This window comes from Elgaria multicarinata, chromosome 1 (genome assembly GCF_023053635.1).
Source record: "Elgaria multicarinata webbii isolate HBS135686 ecotype San Diego chromosome 1, rElgMul1.1.pri, whole genome shotgun sequence".
Classification (NCBI taxonomy): Eukaryota; Metazoa; Chordata; class Lepidosauria; order Squamata; family Anguidae; genus Elgaria; species Elgaria multicarinata.
Window position 1 is genome coordinate 209,766,385 of NC_086171.1, and position 22,392 is coordinate 209,788,776.

At 44.7% G+C, this 22,392-nt stretch overlaps 1 protein-coding gene across 1 annotated transcript in view; it reads right to left on the minus strand.

The window, feature by feature from the left end:
• CHRNA4 (cholinergic receptor nicotinic alpha 4 subunit) overlaps positions 1–22,392 on the minus strand; it is a 70,776-nt gene that overhangs the window by 40,341 nt on the left and 8,043 nt on the right. Inside the window, exons 2-3 of the mRNA XM_063147092.1 lie at positions 4,632–4,676; positions 936–1,045 (exon numbers count right to left, since the gene is read on the minus strand). Of these exons, the coding sequence (XP_063003162.1) occupies positions 936–1,045; positions 4,632–4,661 (140 nt within the window). The 5' untranslated portion in view covers positions 4,662–4,676. The remainder of the gene's footprint in view (positions 1–935; positions 1,046–4,631; positions 4,677–22,392) is intronic.

Consider the following 22,392-nt stretch of genomic DNA (forward strand, 5'->3'; position numbering starts at 1 on the left):
TAAATGTGCATGAAGCTTTGCAGGAAGAAAGATGGGCCCTTCCTCCAAGGAGCTTACAAGATAAATTTAGACATCAGGCGAGAGGAGAGGAAAGCAGAGAGGCCACTATGCCCATCCCTGCTTCGGCTGTTACAGAACATCTCCTTGAGGAAGCCCAGAAAAGCTTCCAAGTTACCTCCTGGGCTAGATAATAGAATCATAGAAAAGTAGAGTTGGAAGGGTCTACAAGGCCATCGAGTCCAAACCCCTGCTCAATTCAGGAATCCACCCTAAAGCATACTTGAAAGATGGTTGTCCAGCTGTCTCTTGAAGGCCTCTAGTGTGGGAGAGCCCACAACCTCCCTACAAAACTGGTTCCATTGTCATACTGCTCTAACAGTCAGGAAGTTTTTCCTGATGTCCAGCTGGAATCTGGCTTCCTGTAACTTGAGCCTGTTATTCCGTGTCCTGCACTCTGGGAGGATCGAGAAGAGATCCTGGCCCTCCTCTGTGTGACAACCTTTTAAGTATTTGAAGAGTGCTATCATGTCTCCCCTCAATCTTCTCTTCTTCAGGCTAAACAGGCCCAGTTCTTTCAGTCTCTCTTCATAGGGCTTTGTTTCCAGACCCCTGATCATCCTGGTTGCCCTCCTCTGAACACGTTCCAGCTTGTCTGCGTCCTTCTTGAATTGTGGAGCCCAGAATTGGATGCAATACTCTAGATGAGGCCTAACCAGGGCTACACTCCTGCTTTCTACCAGTATTGAAGTGCCTTGATAACCACTGGGCCACAATCCACATTCTATATACTGCTTTCATAGTGTTATATCCTGCTTCCCCACCCACCCCACATTCGTAATGATTTGACACATGGTGTAGATCTGGCCCTGGTTTCCGTGAAGACAACTTAAAAACCCCGCTACTCTAAAGTTAATATGCTCAAAATGCCTCCTTACTTGTTGTAGAGAACAATATCCGGCCTCCAAATGAGCTCAGAAGGGATTCGTATTGATGTCACGTTTTCATATTCCTCCGGATCCCAGCGTAGTTTATAATCATGCCACTCCTGAGAAGAAAAAAGGGGGGGGAGAGAAAAGAAAGCCTAAACAAGCATAGAAAATTGGGGTAAGGACTGAAACTGAAATTTCTTTATCTGCATCTTTATCGAGTCAAATTTGGCAATTTGCTCCACAGAGCATAGGAGCAAAGGAAACGCGACGTGCCAAGGCCTGAGACTTCTATGCCATCGTGGGGCACTTATAGGGTGACCATATGAAAAGGAGGACAGGGCTCCTGTATCTTTAACAGTTGTATTGAAAAGGGAATTTCAACAGGTGTCATTTATATATATGGAGAACCTGGTGAAATTCTCTCTTCATCACAACAGTTGAAGCTGCAGGTGCCCTGCCCTCTTTTAAATCTGGTCACAGTATAGCTGCAGTATAGCTCCTGCAGCTTTAACTGCTGTGATGAAGAGGAAATTTCACCAGGTTCTCCATATATACAAATGACAGCTGCTGAAATTCCCTTTTCTATTCAACTGTTAAAGATACAGGAGCCCTGTCCAACTTTTCATATGGTCACCCTAGGCACTTATCTCGTTCCCTGCCCAGCATTTCCTTACTGCAAATGTTCTTTCCACCAGCAGCTGCCCTCACGGACTAGGATTTCAAATGGGCATTTTTCACGAACCCACATTGTGGTTTCTGCATGTGAAGAGAGGGACAGTTCACATGGGGGTGTAACTAGAGTCTGAGGCCTTAGCTAGACCAGGCTATATCCCGGAGCAATCCCTGGGATCATCCAGATGACGCACATGGATCCCAGGATCAGGGAGGGATCATCCTTCCCTTGCCCCAGGATACAGCCCTACCCTTTGGCCCCGCTTTTTCCGCGGTCTCGGGCTGAGTCCAAGACCGCAGAACATGTGGCCCGTTTCCGTGGGATTACTCGCGTGGAGCCGGGATCCGCGCACAGGGCGCAGCGCTCCTGCCCATCAGGGCCAGGGTGTGGGGAGTGGGAAAATCAATTTTTTTTTGGAAAAAAAACTTACCTTGAGTCATTTGTGTGCTGCTGGCCCTTTAAAAATAAAAAATGGCAGACATGACGCCTCTCTTCTTGAGGTCGTCCTGCCTTACATATAAACGGGGGCGAGAGCTCGCATTATTCGTAACGCGAGGTCTCCCCTCCTCTCCCCTGGACTTTACAGTAGGTCTAGCTAAGGCCTTAGTTAATGGTATTAGCATAGAATCAAACTTCAAGGTCTTCATGCTCAGGGGTCTGGAATATACCTCTGGGGGTCTTTCAGATATGAGTCTGGGGTCTTTTAGGGGGTCTTCTGGTAAATCTCTCCAAAACCCTCACTCAAGCCATTGCACCATTCCAGATCAAATCGTCTATGTTTAACCTGAAGTAACCTCCTTCATGCAGCATAATTTAACTCTTTTAGCACCAGATTAACAGTGGGCAGCTACCTGGGTACTTCCCTCGGAGGCCATAATGCCGAAGTGATGCCCTGCGGGACAGAAATAACCCTCCCTCTGTCTGCCTCTACCCCGACATAACTCCCAATAACTCAGACTTGTTACTCTATTTATATGCCAATAGTTTTCAGAAAAGTAATGCCAGCTAAAGGGTAGGGATGGGTGAGTGAGCAATGGCTGAGATTGCCAGGATTCTCATCTTGCTGCTCATCTCATGCCTGTAGGAGTGGGCAAAACTAGAGCGGGGGCATTTATCCTGCGTGCACTTGGCCCACCATCACTGGCGCCCGCCCCCATGAGCCAGGCCCTGCAAGCCTCCATCGACAGCTCACAAGGCTCATGAGCACTGGGCAACTGCCCATGCTGGCTTGCTGAGTTAATGGCGGCCACCATTAATGCAGCAGCAGCAAGTGAGCAATTTCTGGAGGCTCCAGAAAACATGATTCCCCCCCTGGTCTAATGGGGGCTTTAAAGGCCCTACCACCGCAAGGGTAATCATAGAATCATAGAATCACAGAATAGCAGAGTTGGAAGGGGCCCACAAGGCCATCGAGTCCAACCCCCTGCTCAATGCAGGAGTAAACCAAGAGTAATGGTTTACTCTTGTGTTAATAGGGTCCTTAAGGCCTCCGCTGGTGTAAGGGGGGAACGCGTGATCCAGAAATCACTCATTTCTCCCCACTGCATTAATGGCGGCACCATTAATGCAGTTGGGGGGAAAGGGCATGATGCCAGAAGCCAGGGCAGACCCACACCAGAGCACGTGCAGGGGGCTCATCAATGCTTGGGTGTGGGTCCGCCCTTGTGCCGAGGACATCCGACTGGGTCCTTGAGGGGCAGACGCAAGGGGGCACTGCCCTCACGGACCCAGACAGAAGCACACGACATCCCCACGTGCCCGATTCCCCTCCGCATTTGCGAATGCTACTCGCTTAGTGTGAACGGGAGATTTGCGCAAATCGAGCAGCGACCGAATCAGAGATTTGCACAAATCTCACAAAATGTGTGCAAATTTCCTTCACAGAGTAAAGTGGGACTGAATCCATCTACTTAGGAAATTTGTGCAAACTAGGAAATGGGAATCAAACTGGGAATCGAACACAAGGACGTGGTTGACCATTTACAACTATTTTTGGCAGACGCAGGCACGCACTCACACTAGCACTTGTGTCCAGGACTCCTTGCATGTTTTGTGAGCAAAAATGAAATTCTCATACATCCCTACTAAAGGTGCAATCCTACCTTTGTGTCAAAGGGCTCCAATATAAAATTCCTGTGACATTTCCAAACACCCTGCCAGACTGCTGCCAGCAAGGTGTGAGTGATGGAGAAATGGCATCCGCTGCTCTTTTTGTTTTAGGCTTTATTAAAAAAGCTCCAGGGCTGATCTAAATGTTTCCACATGTTGAGGGCCTGGTTGGGGCCTGGGGGTGGCTTTCAATCCATTGGATGCAGAGGTTCCCCTGCTCTGCCCAGGCCATGCCTACTTGAAAGGTTGTCACACAGGGGAGGGCCAGGATCTCTTCTCAATCATCCCAGAGTGCAGGACACGGAATCATGGGCTCAAGTTACAGGAAGCCAGATTCCAGCTGGACATCAGGAAAAACTTCCTGACTGTGAGAGCAGTACGACAATGGAACCCATGACCTAGGGAGGTGGTGGGCTCTCCCACATTAGAGGCCTTCAAGAGGGAGCTGGACAACCATCTGTCAGGGATGCTTTAAGGTGGATTCCTGCATTGAGCAGGGGGTTGGACTCAATGGCCTTATAGGCCCCTTCCAACTCTACTATTCTATGGTCCTCCCATTCTTCCTCCTCTCCAGTGTTATTCTTGCAACTACGTTCTTGCACCAAGATGATCAATGATCCAGTTCAATATATAAGACATATCCCACGTTCTTCTATTTATTTGGTTCTGCACCCACCCCTTATTTACCCCTCAATTTCACATTTTACAACAGCTACTTGTGAGCCAATTTTTGGACATGATCCAGTGGACGTTCTCCTGTACAAGACGCACTGAAATAAATAGGATCAGTACAAGAGCACAGCATCTGCCGAGGAGAACGTCCTGGTGGAAGATGCCTCCTATTTTCTCAGGTAGGAAAAAGTTGGAAATTGGTAATATGTAGGCAGGAAATAGGAAGGAAAGCATCTTGGTTAACTCACTTGTTTCACCCATACATTCGTGGTCATCATTTGGTTTTTTTCATCCTGGAAAAAGACACACACAAAAATGAGGAAAGTGAGTTGTAAGAAGAGCATCCATTGTCCCCGAATGCTCTTGAAGCAGCAGCTTTCACTGCTGCCATACACTTTTTGCAAATCACCAATAATCGCAGTAATAAATGTATTTAAGCATCAGCTAAAAAAAGCATCTTACCGAAGCTTAGGATAAAACAGAACACATCTGCTTCTCACTACCCAACAACCAAACCTAACATTCTGATCTCAAGTTGTATTTATTTATTTATTGCATTTCTATACCTCCAATACTTGGAATTCTCTGGGTGGTTCGCAAGAACTAAAACCATAAAACGCAAGATGATAAAATGCAATATAAAGGCTGAAGTGGGTAAAACTACAGGTTAAAAGAACAAAAAAAATTTCTAACCAAGTAGAACCTGGTAGCAGTACAATGATTTAAAATACAATTTTATTTTTAGCAGCTTGCACCATTGAAGCTAAAGTTCTATCCCCAACCGCATGCCCCCCAGATGTGTTGGACTACAACCCCCATGATCCCCAGTCAATATAGCCAAAGATGGGAGTGATAATTCAACACATCTGGAAGGCACCAGGCTGGGAAATACTGCATAGTAATGATCCCAGCTGAGGCCATCAGAGAGAGGGGCTTAACTCTAACTCGGGGCTCATTTACCCAAAGCAGGATATTCCACTATGAAAGCGGTATATAAAAGGCAGGAGCTACACTACTGCTTTATATAGTGGTATTGAAGTGCACTGATGAGTGTTGGGACCCATTGACACATACCATATACCGCTTTCATACCACTTTCATAGTGTTATATCCTGCTTGGTGTAGATGTGTCATGGGACCCAACAGTTGTCAATGCACTTCGGTACCACTATAAAACAGTAGTGTAGATCCTGCAGTGCACTTCAATACCACTCCTGCCTTTTACATACCGCTTTCATACCACTTTCATAGTGGAATATCCTGCTTGGTGTAGATGAGCTCTATGATTCCCGTAGGATCAATTCCACCCTTTGGTGGAACCAACAACTCAGAGCCAACAACTCATGTTTAGGTAGTCAGTGGAATAGTAGTCAGCAGGTGTCATTTGTAGTAGGGATGTGCTCCGCTTCTAATCGGACCGTAGAAGCAGGAGCGGAGCGGGGGGCTTCGCCTGCCCTTAAGGCGGAGGCGAAGAGGATTGGGGGGCCGGCGGAGCGTGGCGAAGAGGATTGAGGTGAAGGCGGAGGCAGGTAAGGTCCCCCTCTCCCTTGGTCCCTTACCGGGCTCTGCCGCCGTCGCCGCATGGGCGGCGATGGTGGCAGGACCCGGTAACCCCCCCATGGGGGGGGAAACGGAGCTCCGATCCGGATCCGGAGCTCCGAGCAGAGCAGAGTGGGCACAGGCGGAGTGGGGGCGGGGCGCAGCGGCCCAATCCGAAAATGGCGGATCTGAAAGTGAAGCGGAGTGGGGGGTCCGTGCACACCCCTAATTTGTAGCCATGAAGCACCTGGTGACCAGATACAAAAGAAGTACCACTATAAAGCAGTAGTGTGGCTCCTGCCTTTTATATACTGCTTTAATACCACTGTCATAGTGGAATATCCTGCTTGGTGTAGATGAGCCCTCGGTTCACACCCTCTCTGCACCATAGAGGCATCATTCTAGATGGGGAAACTCTGGCCCTCCAGATTTTGGACTACAACTCCCATCATCCATGGCCATTAGCCATGGTAACTGGTATGGATGGGAGCTGGAGTCCAATGACATTTGGAGGACCATGGGTTCCCCAACCCTGTTCTAGAGGATGCCACATCAATTAGGGTGACCATATGGGAAGGAGGACAGGGCTCCTGTATCTTTAACAGTTGTATAGAAAAGTGAATTTCAGCAGGTGTCCTTTGGATGCATGCAGCACCTGGTGAAATTCCCTCTTCAGCACAACAGTTAAAGCTGCAGGAGCTATACTAAAGTGACCAGGTACAAAAGAGGGAAGGGCTCCTGCAGTTTTAAGTGTTGTGATGAAGAGGGGATTTCACCAGGTGTTGCATGCCTATAAAGGCCACCTGCTGAAATTCCCTTTTCTATTCAACTGTTAAAGATACAGGAGCCCTGTCCTCCATTCCATATGGTCACCATACACATCATAGGTCAGGTGAGGGACTGATGCTAACCTCTTAACGTCAGACCCAGCTTGAAAAACTCCTCCCACCCATCCTTTGTACATCACCTGCTCCATCACATTGTTTAGATTCTCTTCTTCCTTGTTTTCTGGTACATGTTAGAAAAGATCATCTTTCCTGCTACTTTCTCTGGGGGAGAGGTAGATGCGTATGATGCTAAGCCATGTATATTTTATTGCTTTGTTTTTGCTCCAATCAATTCGTCTTGATCGGTATTGGAATGATGTGGATCATTATTCACTACCCGAGTGGCCCATTAGCTCACTATAAGGAGGCTGCAACTTCTGGAATTAACCCTTTACTCCTGGCACTTCACATATTCCCTGACAAGGCCCTACTCTGCTGACCGGATGGAGGGTGCTCAACCGGTTCTGGATGGGGTTGCGCTCCCCCTGAAGGAGCAGATTTGTAGCATGGGGGTTCTCCTAGAACCATCTCTGTCATTTGAGGCCCAGGTGGCCTCGGTGGCATGGAGTGCCTTTTACCAGCTTTGGTTGGTGGCCCAGCTACACCCCTCCCTGGACAGGGATAACCTGGCTGCAGTTGTCTACGCTCTGGTAACCTCCAAATTAGATTACTGCAATGCCCTCTACATGGGGCTGCCTTTGAAGATGGTTCAGAAGCTGCAGCTTGTGCAAAATGCAGCGGCCAGAGTGATAACAGGGATCAGAAGGTTTGAACATATAAGACACACTCTGACCCGCTTGCATTGTCTGCCTATATGTTTCCAAGCCCGAATCAAGGTGCTGGTTTTAACCTATAAAGCCTTAAATGGCTTGGGATCACAATACCTGATGGAACACCTCTCCCGACATGAACCTACCCGTACAGTGCGCTCAACATCCAAGGTCCTTCTCTGGGTGTCTACTCCGAGGGAAGCTTGGAGGATGGCAACAAGACAGAGGGGCTTTTCTGTGGTGGCCCCCCAATTGTGGAACAATCTCCCTGCCGAGGCCCCCCTGGCACCTACATTGTCATCTTTTCGGTGCCAGGTCAAGACTTTTCTCTTCTTCCAGGCATTTAGCAATCTGTAATTAGCCGGGGTGGGTGGGTTGTACGTTTTTGTGGGCACCACGACATCGGGCCAGGGACCGTGAAATCACGGTGACCAGCCAGAGGATCAGAAGCTGGCTGGAGAGAGTGGGGCCCGGCCAGAGGAGGCCGATATTGCCGGCAGACCAGGCTCGTTCTGGAGTGGGTTTGGTCCTTTGGTTATGGAAGCAAGCGTGCTTTGCCTTGGGACCCAAAATGGCTGGCCTGAAGTGATCTAATTCTCCTTGGGCTTCAGACTTCATCTGAATCTGATGCACACTTCTATCAAATATTATTGCATACCAGCCAACAAATACTATCAAATATGATGCACCAGGTTCTGGGGAATGCTGACTGCTTTAAAGGTTTATTGGGAGTTTCTCAATGAGGAGAAGAGTAGCTGAAAGCATGTTTTTCCCACCACTACTGATCTTCTGCAATGAGCAACCAGAGGGGGAAATGAGGAACATTCTAGGATAACCTTCTGTGACATAGTATTATTTGGCAGATGTGTAGAGGTTTCTTGGCAAACATCAAGATAGAAGGCATTCCGGAAAATAGAAAGTTCAAAAACCACAGTGCTTTGCCACTGTCTATTAATACTGTCAAATATTAAATAACATTGCTTGACAACGATCCAATCCTGCAAAATAGCAACTATCTGATATCAGTACTGAAATTAAATATAATTGTGTGTCAAATATAGACGACCAACCTTTGACTATCAAAAGAACAGCAGGATGATGTACAACACAACATCCAAAGTTTGCAAAGGGGGCTGTTGGGATTGAATTCGTTTCAGCTCTAGTTAGAACTACAGACTAATGAATGTGTCCAAAGCATGTCTGACAATAGCCCTTGAGGCATAACTCACTAGTAAGCCCACTGTTATCTCTCTAGCCTAATCTAGAATTAATATGATCGAAAATTGGACTGACAAGCCCAAAGAAGCAAGTCCCAGAGGTCAGGAGTTAGTATTCGTGCTATTTTACAGCAGCTGCTGCTGCGAGCAGAGTTTATTTTTTTATAGGACAATCATAATTTTAGATGGAAGTTACAGCCGGAGTTGAAGCCTGAAGGAAGTATTGCAATCTTGTTGGCTGACATGCCTGGACTGACTCAGCACTTTTCAGGTGTCACAACCACACGGTCTCTTTCTTGTTTGGTCACCACCAGTTCAGATCCCATCAGGTTATACTTGAAGTTGGGGGGCTTTCATCCCAATGTGCATCACTTTACACTTGCTTACATTGAACCGTGTCTGCTATTTGGATGCCCACTTTCCCAGCTTAGAGAGATCCTTCTGGAATCCTCACAATCCCTTTTTGTTTTAACCACTTTAAATAATTTGGTGTTATCAGCAAACTTGACCACTTCATTGCTCTCTCCTTTTATCAGCTTAGGCTGATATACCAACTACGCCCTTATCTGGACAGAGATAGCCTAGCTACAGTGATCCATGCTCTGATAACCTCTCGTTTGGATTACTGCAATGCGTTATACGGGGGGCTGCCTTTGAAAACGGTCCGGAAGCTTCAGCTGGTACAAAACAGGGCAGCCTGTTTACTAACAGGGACTGGCCAGCGAGATCACATCACGCCAGTCCTTTTACAACTTCATTGGCTGCCAGTCCAGGTCCGGGCCCAATTCAAAGTGCTGGTATTGACATTCAAAGCCCTAAACAGTTTGGGGCCAGATTATTTGAAAGAACGCCTCCTCCCATACGTACCTGCCCAGACCTTAAGATCATCTACAGGGGCCCTTCTCCGTGAGCCCCTGCCAAAGGAAGTGAGGCAGGTGGCTACTAGGAGGAGGGCTTTCTCCACTGTGGCACCCCGGTTGTGGAATGAGCTCCCCAGAGAGGTCCGCCTGGCTCCTACACTGTACTCTTTTCGTCGCCAGCTGAAAACTTTTTTATTCTCTCAGTATTTTAACACTTAATTTTAACTTAAATTTAAATTTTACTGTTCTAACTCTGTATTTTAATATTATATCAATTTTGCTGCGTGGTTTTATCCTTGTTGTGCTTTTTATATTGTATTTTGTATTTGGTTTTTAGATAGTTGGATGTTTTGTTATGTTCTTAATGGTTTTAATTTTTGTGAACTTCCCAGAAAGCTTCAGCTATTGGGTGGTATAAAAATGTAATAAATAAATAAATAAATAAATCCAGGTCATTTATGAACAAGTTGAAAAGTATTGGTCCCTGTGGGACTCCACTATTTACTTCCCTCCATTGGGAGAATTGACCATTTATTCCTACTCTCTGCTTTCTATTCTTTTCCTTTTAAAAAAATTAATACTTTTATTTATTTTCCACAAAGACAAAACACATAAGGAAAGGTAAAAATAATAATAATACAAACTATACAAACTAAATCACAATGCAAACATCTACTAAAATAAATGTAAAGACAAGGCTATAATCCATTTAAAGCGATCTCCATGTCAGATAGCAAATATCAATTATTTCTAGTTAACCAGGTCCAGATTACATAAAAGCAAGCAAATGTATATAACAAAGGCAAAGATACAAGTTATATAAAAAATCCACATACAAATATATCATCTTTTTGCAGTTCTTGTATATACTCAATAAAAGGTTTCCAGTCCATTACGTATGAAGCTATTGTTCTTTCTTTTATTAACACTGTTAATTTCACCATCTCCGCCAATTCCAACACCTTGCTTTCTATTCTTTAACCAGTTACTGCCTTCTGCCTTGATGTTTGCCAAGAAACCTCTATATGTCTGCCAAATAAAACTTTATGTCACAGAAGATTATCCTAGAGCCTGTGAAAGTCTGCCAACCTTCTTCAGGCATCACCTGACTGCAATACCTGAGTGCTGAGACAACAGCACTCCCTGTGAAGGAGCACTCAAATTAGTATTCCATGTAGTCTGCTGTCCACTTCTGCTCAAATCAACTTTACTTTTTACAGATTTACATTCACATGAAGATTAATTACAGAGAAGATTGGTTCATTAGTATACCCACCCCATAACACATGGGTCAGTATACCAATTTTAATCAGCCTATTTCATTAGAAACTACCTGATATACCCGGTGTTGCCCAGGTCCCTGAATATCATGTGTTTGATAAATAACAAATATCTCTTTGACATATTCATTTTTAAGATGGAGGAGATTTTTTATTTCAGCGTAAAGAAGAAGCTCTGTGTAGCTTCAAAGGTTGAACACTCAGTCCTTGAGAAATAGATTCTTATATTATTACACAAAGTGTTTTCTCAGAAAGGCTGCCAAAAGCTGGTAAGTCTGGCCTCCAGCCCAAGGCATGCTGGGGGTTCCACCCAAGGCATGCTGGGAGCTGTAGGCATAAACCTATGTGTGTGTGTGTGTGTTTTTATCAAATTCCTTAAAAATACTTAAAACTGAAAAAATCATGTTTTTAGATTTTTCTGGTGCATTGTACAGCCAGGCCTATCAGCATGCCAAATTTCAAATTTCTAACTCATCTGGGCCGGATCTACACTACTGCTTTAAAGTGCTTTATAACAGTTTTATAGCGCTTTAAAGCAGTTAAAGCGCTTTATAACTGTTATAAAGCGCTTTAAAGCAGTAGTGTAGATCCTGCCCTGGAAGTGGGAAAACATTTCCAGATATACAAACCCACACACATAATTTCAGCTTTATAGGTAGAGATGTAGAAAAGACAAAGATTGGGGAAATTAGTCTTCACTAAATAAGGAGAGGATGGTGGCACTTTAGATGTTTTGGTACAGGGGACTGGAAAGCTATATGACCGAGGCAGCTCAGTTACTGGTCAAAATCGTGGCCCATGGGGGCAGGAATTGAACTATTTAGTGTGCAATCCTATGCATGTAAAATGCCCAGAGAGCTTCGTCTATTAGGCGGTATAGAAATGCAATGAATAAATAAATAAATAAATAATAAATGCTTCTTTAGACAGAAAAAAAATTGTACAACTCCCAGCATTCCCCAGGAAGGAAGGAGAAGAAATAGAACCAGAAGGGCTATAATTACTTGACTTCTGAGGAAAGGGCACCTAAAGGACTTCACTTCCTTGTGGGTTGTCAAAAAATTATAAAAGCATTGTAGGAACAGACCACCATCTGGTTTCTTAGCTTGGTTCCAAGTTAAAAATAAAAATAGGCCAACAGCCTCATGATGCTCTGTACTTGTTGACCAAAGGCTGCACCATGTTGTCTACAGACAACCAAATGAAAGTATCTATTGATCGAAGATGGAAAGAGTGAACACAGGCTAAGGCACTATTAAGGACCTCGGAAACACCACCATTTGATTAAAAACAGATTTAGATGGAGTGCCGTGCCAATGGGGCTTCTTAGACTTTCCAGTTAAGTTCTAGAAATTAACATTCAGCTGAAGACTCCCCCTCCCTTGCTCTAAGGGCTCATCTACACCAAGCACATATTCCACTATGAAAGTGGTATATAAAATACAGGAGCCACACTGCTGCTTTATAGCGGTATTGAAGTGCACTGACAACTGCTGGAGCCCATGACACAGACCATATACTGCTTTCAAACTGCTTTCATAGTGTTATATCCTGCTTGGTGTAGATGTGTCATGGGCCCCAACAGTTGTCAATGCACTTCGGTACCACTATAAAGCAGTAGTGTAGATCCTGCAGTGCACTTCAATACCACTATAAAGCAGTAGTGTGGCTCCTGCCTTTTATATACCGCTTTCATACCACTTTCATAGTGGAATATCCTGCTTGGTGTAGATGAGCTCTATGATTCCCGTAGGATCAATTCCACCCTTTGGTGGAACCAACAACTCAGAGCCAACAACTCATGCTTAGGTAGTCAGTGGAATAGTAGTCAGCAGGTGTCATTTGTATGCATGAAGCACCTGGTGACCAGATTCAAAAGAGGCCAGGGTTCCTGTAGCATTAACTGTTGTGATGAGGACGGAATTTCACCAGGTGCTGCATGCTTACAAATGACACCTGCTGAAATTCCCTTCTCTGTGCAAGTGTTAAAGATACAGGAGCCCAGTCCTCCTTTCCATGTGGTCACCCTAAGTAAATGGCTAGGCACAGCGTTCAAGCCTTATGTGAGTCTTGGCCACAGTGCCAGAAATTTTCTTTTGAAAAACTGTTTGGAAAGGTCCAAACAGAAGGACCGTATCATGTTTGATAAGCATGCGTTAAAAAAATTAACTGGTGGGGTACTCTCTGGGCAGTTATGGTTTTTATTGTGGTATGGTTAATTGTGAATTTATATTACACCACTTTATATTTCTACATGTTTTAGGTGCGGGAAGTAATGTTCTTGTTCCATCTTTCATTGTCCCTTGATACCAACTGCTTGATGAGAAGCATAGAATCTGCATAGTTAAATATTTACTGATAAACAGGGTTCTTTTTAATTGACTTGTAGTTAATTGACAAGTTGAGCAAGCAACATATTGCTTGCATATTTTTGTTTTACAATCTGCATATTTTTGTTTTACAGGTTCTCTGTAGGACATTTAACAGTATGAGTTATTAGTTGCCAATAAGGGCTGTAATTAGAGTTCACATATTTTTCCCACTTATGAAGACCACCAAGGTCCAAACACGTTTTGGAAAGGGGCATTGTGCATTTATATAGCCCTTTGTAGAAACCAGTTATGAAACGGTGGATGTAGGAAAAACTATAAGACTGCTAGTTTATTGTTTTAAATTTTATGTGTAATATTATATTAAAATGTGTTATATATTTTTTGGAATACTATATACAGTTTTCCTAAAGTCTATTTTTGTTTTGTGGTTCACGAGTGGTTAGGATAAAATAGGGTGACCATATGAAAAGGAGGACAGGGCTCCTGTATCTTTAACAGTTGTATTGAAAAGGGAATTTCAGCAAGTGTCATTTGTATGCATGCAGCTCCTGGTAAAGGCTCCTGCACCTTTAATTGTTGTGATGAAGAGGGAATTTCACCAGGTATTGCATACGTACAAATGACACCTGCTGAAATTCCCTTTTCTATGCAACTGTTAAAGATACAGGAGCCCTGTCCTCCTTTTCATATGGTCACCCTAGGATAGAACCATTCTTTTGATGATGGTGAATTTATAATTCATCAATCCAGGCTCCCTACATAAATGAGCATCACAAAGTTTCAGCCATCAACCCAACTAATTACAAAATTCAGCAGCATCTCTTAGTTGAATATTGAGTAGCCGAAAAGATTTTCCAGCAGAAGTATCTGCTCCTCAGGTCCAATGAAATAAAGTTCTGCCTGCAGGCTTTTTGCATGCCTAAGTGAGACCTGTTTAATTTCAAACCAGACCAACCCATTTTTCTCTCTCCTAGTCATACTTAACATGATCTTTACACAAAGTAATGGACAGGTAAGTCTGCATACATTTACATTAATTAACATCTAAAAGCTGTAGGCTGAAGAGTTCACTACCACCACCATCAGCTACTGGGAGAGAAATAACCCTACCCAAGTGTGAAATCAGACCAGATATATGTTCTGAAAATCCAGCTGCATGTTAATATTCTATGAATCATCACAACAATCTCAATTCACAGCAGATACCAAAAGCTGGCAGGCTGCTGTGTAAACACACAATCTGATACTAGCCATTGTGATAACTACGCATCTCGCTATCATTGTTTCTACCATCCATTTTGGACGTATTTGCAACCCACAGGACTGAACAATAAGCTGCAAAATATACAATAATGTAAATAAATAAAGGAAATTATAGACATAGCACATGCATGTTTCCAGAGCAGATATAGCTAAAATATAACTCTTCATTACATATTTTCTGGATGTTTATGCGGTTTCACAGCTAGAGTGTGGGATTTGGACTAGATACAAAAGAGGGCAGGGCTCCATCAGCTTTAACTCCAAGTTAGATTACTGCAATGCACTCTACGTAGGGCTGCCTTTGAAGATGGTTCAGAAGCTGCAGCTCGTGCAAAATGCAGCGGCCAGATTGATTTCGGGAACCAGAAGGTTCGACCATATAATACCTGCTCTGGTCCACTTGCACTGGCTGCCTGTATGTTTCCGAGCCCAATTCAAGGTGCTGGTTTTGACCTATAAAGCCTTACACGGTTTGGGACCACAATACCTGACGGAACGCCTCTCCCGACGTGAATATACCCGGTCACTACGTTCAACATCTAAGGTCCTCCTCCGGGTGCCTACTCCGAGAGAGGCTCAGAGTGTGGCAACGAGAGATAGGGCTTTTTCAGTGGTGGCCCCCAGACTGTGGAATGATCTCCCTGACGAGGCTCGCCTGGCACCAGCGCTGCTATCTTTCCGGCACCAGGTTAAGACTTTCCTCTTTGCCCAGGCATATGGCGGCACATCTTAATCACCCACATGTTTAGTTTTTTTTAACAGTTTTTAATGCTTTATGTGTGTATGTTCTGTGTTTTAGCATTTTAAATTTTGTATACTCGTTCTTATCTTAATTTTAGAATTTCTGTAAACCGCCCAGAGAGCCCTGGCTATGGGAGCAGTATATAAGTGCAATAAATAAATAAATAAATAAATAAATAAATAAATAAATAATAACTGTTGTGACAAAGAGGGAATTTCACCAGGTGCTGCATGCATACAAGTGACACCTATTGAAATTCCCTTTTCTCTACAACTGTTAAAGATACAGGAGCCCAGTCCTCCTTTCCATATGGCCACCCTAAATTTATACGTACACCATCTTTGCCTTTTCCACCCTACCTCCACCCTCCAGCAATCTCCATGACAATTCATAGGTCACTTCATGAGTCACTTGACTTCATCAAGTTCAAGTTACGAATTAATTTAAGAGACCACTAACTTGTAACTTAACTGAGGCTGCATGGAACCACTGGGTAATCGGACCCTCTGTACTACCCTGCCAAACCAGGAGCAGAATCTTACCACTTTCCTGGTCTCTAGGATTTCTGAATGGGTGCAGAAGTGTAATAATATTATTCTTACCACTTCATGGGATAATACAGATGGCTGCTTTACCAAGTGGTTACATGTAAGTTGTGGAAATGAGTGAAACAAACAGTGAAAGGGACACTCCCAAGAGTAGGTTCTGCTGGTAGCAAGCAGTGAACCACTACTGGGAATGAATACTGGGGCCATAGCTAGACCTAAGGTTTATCCCTGGATCGTCCAGGGGTCAAACCTGTTCACCTAGGTGACACACAGGGGATCCAGTGCTCAGGTAGGGGTGAACCCTGGATGATCCCAGGATAAACCTTAGGTCTAGCTGTGGCCTGGGTTTCTTTTAAATTTTCAGTGTCAGCTTGTTTGTATGCCACTGACCTAATAACAATTTTAGAAGAGAGCTGGGCACCACCAGCTTGTGTCCGATTGGTTCATAACTAAGTACAGATTTCTGGTAGAAGTAGCTCAGCTTATTTCTGAGGCAAGCCAAAACTCGGAGCCAAATTCACCACACACACCCAGCCCCTTCCACCTCGCCAACCCCCAAACCTCTACTTCTTCTCTTTCAACAGCAGTTACCTGGCTGGCATGCCTCTCCCTGCCTGCCGTCTCTTTTACTTGGTACATAGGGTAGCAGCATGCCGAGAGGATGCAAATCTCCAATAGCCCCTGGGAACTGTAGTTTCACCAAGGGTTATGGCAATGGCAGTAGTCTTTCCCAAGGGCTACAGGGTTTATTCCATCCTCATGCACTGTTGATGGTACTTTAGAGTGGGATTGTTTTATGGTCACATTTTTGTGCAGGCTGGAAAAGTATTTGGAACTTGTAATCCTCATCTCATGCTTCAAGTAAATACTAGGAGTCCCTGACCCTGGCTCATACTTCCAAGCTCAGAAAAATGAGCTAAGCAACATTATTATTATTATTATTATTATTATTATTATTATTATTATTATTATTATTATTATTATTTATATCCTGCATTTCCTCCAAGTCTTCTCACCCCCATTTTCTGGCTGTTTCCTTCCCCAATTTCTCCTTCCCCCCTTTTTTCTCACCCCCCCCTCCCATATTCCAGGGCATGTCGGAAGAAAAGTCTTAAAATTTGTAAAGTAAATAAAGATGTTAATTTCTGAAACATTGAATGTCTCACTTGTTCTTTATTTCAGTGATTTTAATATTAAGATATCATGTAGAACACTTTTATGTTAATTGTAAGGTGTAGAATTAGACATGTGACTGAGGCCACGCCCCCTTGGGGGCTGGACATGTTGAGTTGGCCCCGCCCTGGGTGGGCATACCTCCTTGAGGGCAGCCATATTGTCCTCCTTTTTGGTTTCAAAAATATGGTCACTCTATCCAAGAAGCCCGTGGCAATGTACACGATCCACCCCTCTCCATTTTATCCTCACAACAACCCTATGAGGTAGGTTAGGCTAAATGTCTGTGACTGGCCCAAAGTCAGCCAGGGAGCATAGGCATGCATACAGAGTGTTCTGGCTGTATCCAGGCTCACCCTAATATTTCCATAGCCTCCAGAAATTGCATAACCCACCCACCCCACCATGCTTATGGAGGCTGCCATTAGCATGATGGTGGTGGTGAATACACTTTCTGGAGGCTTCAGAAAGTGCACTTCCCCACCCCATCCACTGCTCCAATCAAGACCTTAAAAATAAAAAAATAAAATTCGCTGGGTGCACACCATAATGAAATGTGTGGTGCATGTCTATGCCAGGTAGTGACTAGAACTCGGGTCTCCCAAGTACTAGCCACTCTAACCACTACTCTCACACTGGCGTAAATTCACTTTAGCACTTTAAGTGTCTGCTTTTGTAAAGTACATTTTATCCTTTCCCCCTCCTGCGGCTCTCTCTCTCTCTCTCTCTTTCTCTCTCTCTCTTTGGCCAATGTGCAAAAGAGGTCAGATGCCAGCTATTCTTTTAGAACTAGGCTGCTTCCCATTAACTCAAGCCCCAAATTAATTCCGACTGCTAAAGGGCAGCACATTCACAGCTAAGGACATCCCTCTGTCCTTTGCTGGGCCCCGCTGTGTCAGACAACGGCTGTGTCCTAAACAGCAAAACACAGTCAGAAATGTCCTAATGCGCTTGGATAGAAGGTGGATTTAGAATGAGAGCTAATGCAGCACATTTTTTGAAATGACTAAGGCCAGACCCACACCTTGAGTCAAATCATTACAATGCCATCATGGCAATGCTATAACCCTCTTCCATATTTTTACCTCGTAGGCCACGCAGGCTAGAGCTACACTACTGTTTTATAGCAGTATTGAAGTGCACTGATAACTGTTGGAGCACAATCCACATTTCATATACGGCTTTCATAGTGTTATATCCTGCGTCTTTATTCCACATTTGTAATGTATTTATTTATTTAAAACATTTATATCCCGCCCTATATCATTAAGATCTCAGAGCGGCGTACAGATAAAAACATAGAGTATAAAACAATAAATATACACAAGTTAAAAACAAATTAAACCATGATCCAAGTTAAAACAATATATAATTTAAAAGCAACAAAGTGTAGATCTGGCCACAATGACATTTGTTGTGGATGTTGTGTTTTTTTGGATAATGTGGAATAATAAAGCAGGATTTAACACTATGGCCATAGCTAGACAGGGCGATATCCCGGGGCGATCCCCGGGCTCGTCCCTGTGCATCCACATGACGCACAGGGGATCCTGTGAGCAGGGAGGAATGATCCCTCCCTTCCCCCGGGATCTCGCCCTACCCTTTGAGCCCATTTTTTCCACGGTCTCGGGCTGATCCCGATACCGCAGAACGTGTGGGCAGGCATCACGGTTTGTCCCGGCTCCTCGCAGTTACTCGCGAGGAGCTGGGACCCACGCATGGGGCACAGAGCTCCTCAGGAGCTCTGCGCCCATTGGGGGTGGGGTGGGGGAGCGGGACAAATTATTTTAAATAAAAAAAACTTACCTTTTGCTAGGGTGACCATATGAAAAGGAGGACAGGGCTCCTGTATCTTTAACAGTTGTATTGAAAAGGGAATTTCAGCAAGTGTCATTTGTATGTATGCAGCTCCTGGTGAAATCACAACAGTTAAAGCTGCAGGAGCTATACTAGCAAGGCTCCTGCACCTTTAATTGTTGTGATGAAGAGGGAATTTCACCAGGTATTGCATACGTACAAATGACACGTGCTGAAATTCCCTTTTCTATGCAACTGTTAAAGATGCAGGAGCCCTGTCCTCCTTTTAATATGGTCACCCTACCTTTTGCGCATGAGCGTTTGTGTGCTCTGCTGCTTTAACAAGCAAAAACAAAATGGCGGGCACGACGTCCTCTCCCTCGGAGGTTGTCACGCACCGCGTGTAAACAGAGGGGGAGATCTCGTGATAAAAATATTGCGAGCTCCTCACCCCTCCATCGTCCTAGACCAGGTAGGTCTAGCTGAGGCCTACGAAAGCCGTATATGGAATGTGGATTGTGCTCCCACAGTTATCGGTACACTTCAATGCTGCTATAAAGCAGCCGTGTAGATCCAGCCGAAATCATGGCCAAACTACACATTACAGAAGAGATCTGGGATTTGAACTCCAACGTTATTGCAGGAGGGGATGGTTTACGCAGGAGTGGGAGAAGACATGGGAGTGTGCATTCTCCTGCCTTAGGCAAAAGGTCATCTTGCACGTCAGCTACATACCACAGTCCTGAATTTCAGATGACATTGGATGCTAGCCTCCTTAATCACCAAGATAGGGTTAGAAAAATTGCTCTTTTTCTTTCCCTTTCCTCTGAGCATGAGGGAGAACTTTCTGACTGTTAGAGCAGTACAACAGAGGAACCAGTTACCTAGGGAGGTTGTGGGTTATCCCACACCACAGGCATTTAAGTGGCAGCTGGACAGCCATCTGTCAGGGATGCTTTAAGGTGGCTTCCTGCATTAAGCAGGGGGTTGGACTTGATGGCCTTAGAGACCCCTTCCAACTCTACTATTCTATGATTCCCTTTCTTTCTTTCTTTCTTTCTTTCCTCCTCCTTCTTGTCTGCTTTGCTGTGTGTTACTGTGTTTCACATGCTAACAATGCAGAAATGTAATTTGTGAGTCATTTGATATTCAAAAAGCACTCCAGCTCACAATAAGAAATTACTCTGGATGAACTAATTTAATTGTTTTAGTAAATTGCCTTGGATGTATAGCTAAGCCGGGGATTAAAAAAAAAATCAATAAACTGGAAAAGTGGTAATGGCTGCAATCAAAGACAATGAATGGATTTGGCTGAAGTTAGTTATGACAACAGCCCGTAGAACACTGTAACTTGCTCCATCAATTTCTATGGATACCAACTTGCTCCATTGATTTGAATGGCTATTAAACTTGCTCTGCAGACCAACCTGCTCTGTTCAATAGATTTCGACAGGACTTAGTAATAGGGTGACCCTATGGAAAGGAGGACAGGGCTCCTGTATCTTTAACAGTTGCATAGAAAAGGGAATTTCAGCAGGTGTCATTTGTATGCATGCAGCACCTGGTGAAATTCCCTCTTCATCACAACAGTTAAAGCTGCAGGAGCCCTGCCTTCTTTTGTATCTGGTCACGCTTTCTGTACTCAGTTTTAACTGTGATGAAGAGGGGATTTCACCAGGTGCTGCATGCATACAAAGGACACCTGCTGAAATTCCCTTTTCTCTACAACAGTTAAAGATACAGGAGCCCTGTCCTCCTTTCCATATGGTCACCCTACTCAGGAGTAGCTTTCTGGGGGAGACTGGGGGGGGCTGTGGAAAAAGAGAGGTGAGAAAGCTAAGTTCACATATAAATATTACAATCACATTTAAAATACAAAATTAAAAAACAATTCCAATTACAACAGTAGTACAGAGCAATAAAAGGAGCAGTAAGATGGAGCAGTGTGATTAATTTAATTACAAGCTGGAGAAAGGCAGGGTGAACAAGTGCATTTTCAGGAGGCATTTCAAACATGCCATATTGTACATTAGTTGAACATAAAATAAAGTCAAAATAGAATCATTGATTAGTAGAGTTGGAAGGGGCCTACGAGGCAATCGAGTCCAACCCTCTGCTGAATGCAGGAGAGGGTGTCCAGCTGCCTCTTGAATGCCTCCAGTGTGGGACAGCCCACAATCTCCCTAGGTAACTGGTTCCATTGTTGTACTGCTCTAACAGTCAGGAAGATTTTACTGATGTCCAGCCAGAATCTAGCATATAATGCAACATCCTGTTTTCCAAAAAGCCCACAACCCCACTGGAATTGGAGCCACTAGCTGTAACTGGTGTCTGCACTTCAAAATCCTAGAATCCTAGAATAGTAGAGTTGGAAGGGGCCTATGAAGCCATCGAGTCCAACCCCCTGCTCAATGCAGGAATCCACCCTAAAGCATCCCTGACAGATGGTTGTCCAGCTGCTTCTTGAATGCCTCCAGTGTGAGAGAGCCCACCACCTCCCTAGGTCATTGGTTCCATTGTCGTACTGCTCTAACAGTCAGGAAGTTTTTCCTGATGTCCAGCCAGAATCTGGCTTCCTGTAACTTGAGCCCGTTATTCCGTGTCCTGCACTCTGGGAGGATCGAGAAGAGATCCTGGCCCTCCTCTGTGTGACCACCTTTCAAGTATTGAAGAGTGCTCTCATGTCTCCCCTCAATACCAAATAAAAGTGGTTTAGCAGCAAGCATATGACTCCCAGGGGTATCCGGCGGGATGGGAATTGGCCCCTGGATTGCCCAGATTTACCCAGCCCTGCACTAGAGGCAACCAAGCTTGGGAGGGTCCCCTTGGCCCTCAGCTAGAGGCTTGGAAGCGGAGCTAGAGGGCAGGAGAAGGAAATCCAACTTTCATTCAACCAGTGAAGACTGGTGGCTCCGAATTTGGCGGGGTTGTGATTCCATACCTGGTTACAATCAGAACCAGTCAGAACTCTAAAGGAGCTATCCAAAGTCCTGGACCTATTCTGGGTTTAGGGTTCAGCACCTCGGATAGCTCCTTCAGAGTTCTGCTGGTTCTGCCCAAACTCCGGAATGGATTAACAGCCCTACCGAATTCGGAGCCACCAGCCTCCATTGCCCTGAATCCCTTTCGTTCTGGGAGGCCTGAGCGGGCCAAGGATCTTCCAACTTAACCCCATGCAAGACCGCAAAATGGTCTGTGCATTTTGCACAACACGAAACAGATCGGCCCCTCCTTCTCCTGAGGTTAAGCTGGGACAGAGCTTCGAAGCATAACAATCAATCCGGCCCCTTCTCCATAATTTAAGAAAGCCCATCTCGGTTAATGCACCGCCACCATGCGACCTCGTTAATTATTCAACGGCAACTTAAGCTCTGGCAACCGCAGTTCGGTCTGGACTCTTTGCTCCGATTTCCCAAACACGAGGAAACAGGAGACAGGCATTTCCTTTAAACTCAGACTTGATCGTAAATTCTATGATAGACTTGTCCCCCTTACAGTCGCTTCCTACGCAATGCTGCAGTCAGCACACACACCCCTTATCCAAGGCTTTCCCCAACCTGGTGCCCTTGGGATGATTTGGACTTCAACTCCCATCTGCCCCGCCAGCCTGGCCAATAGTCAGGAATGCTGGGAATTGTCATCCAATACATCTGGAAGGCC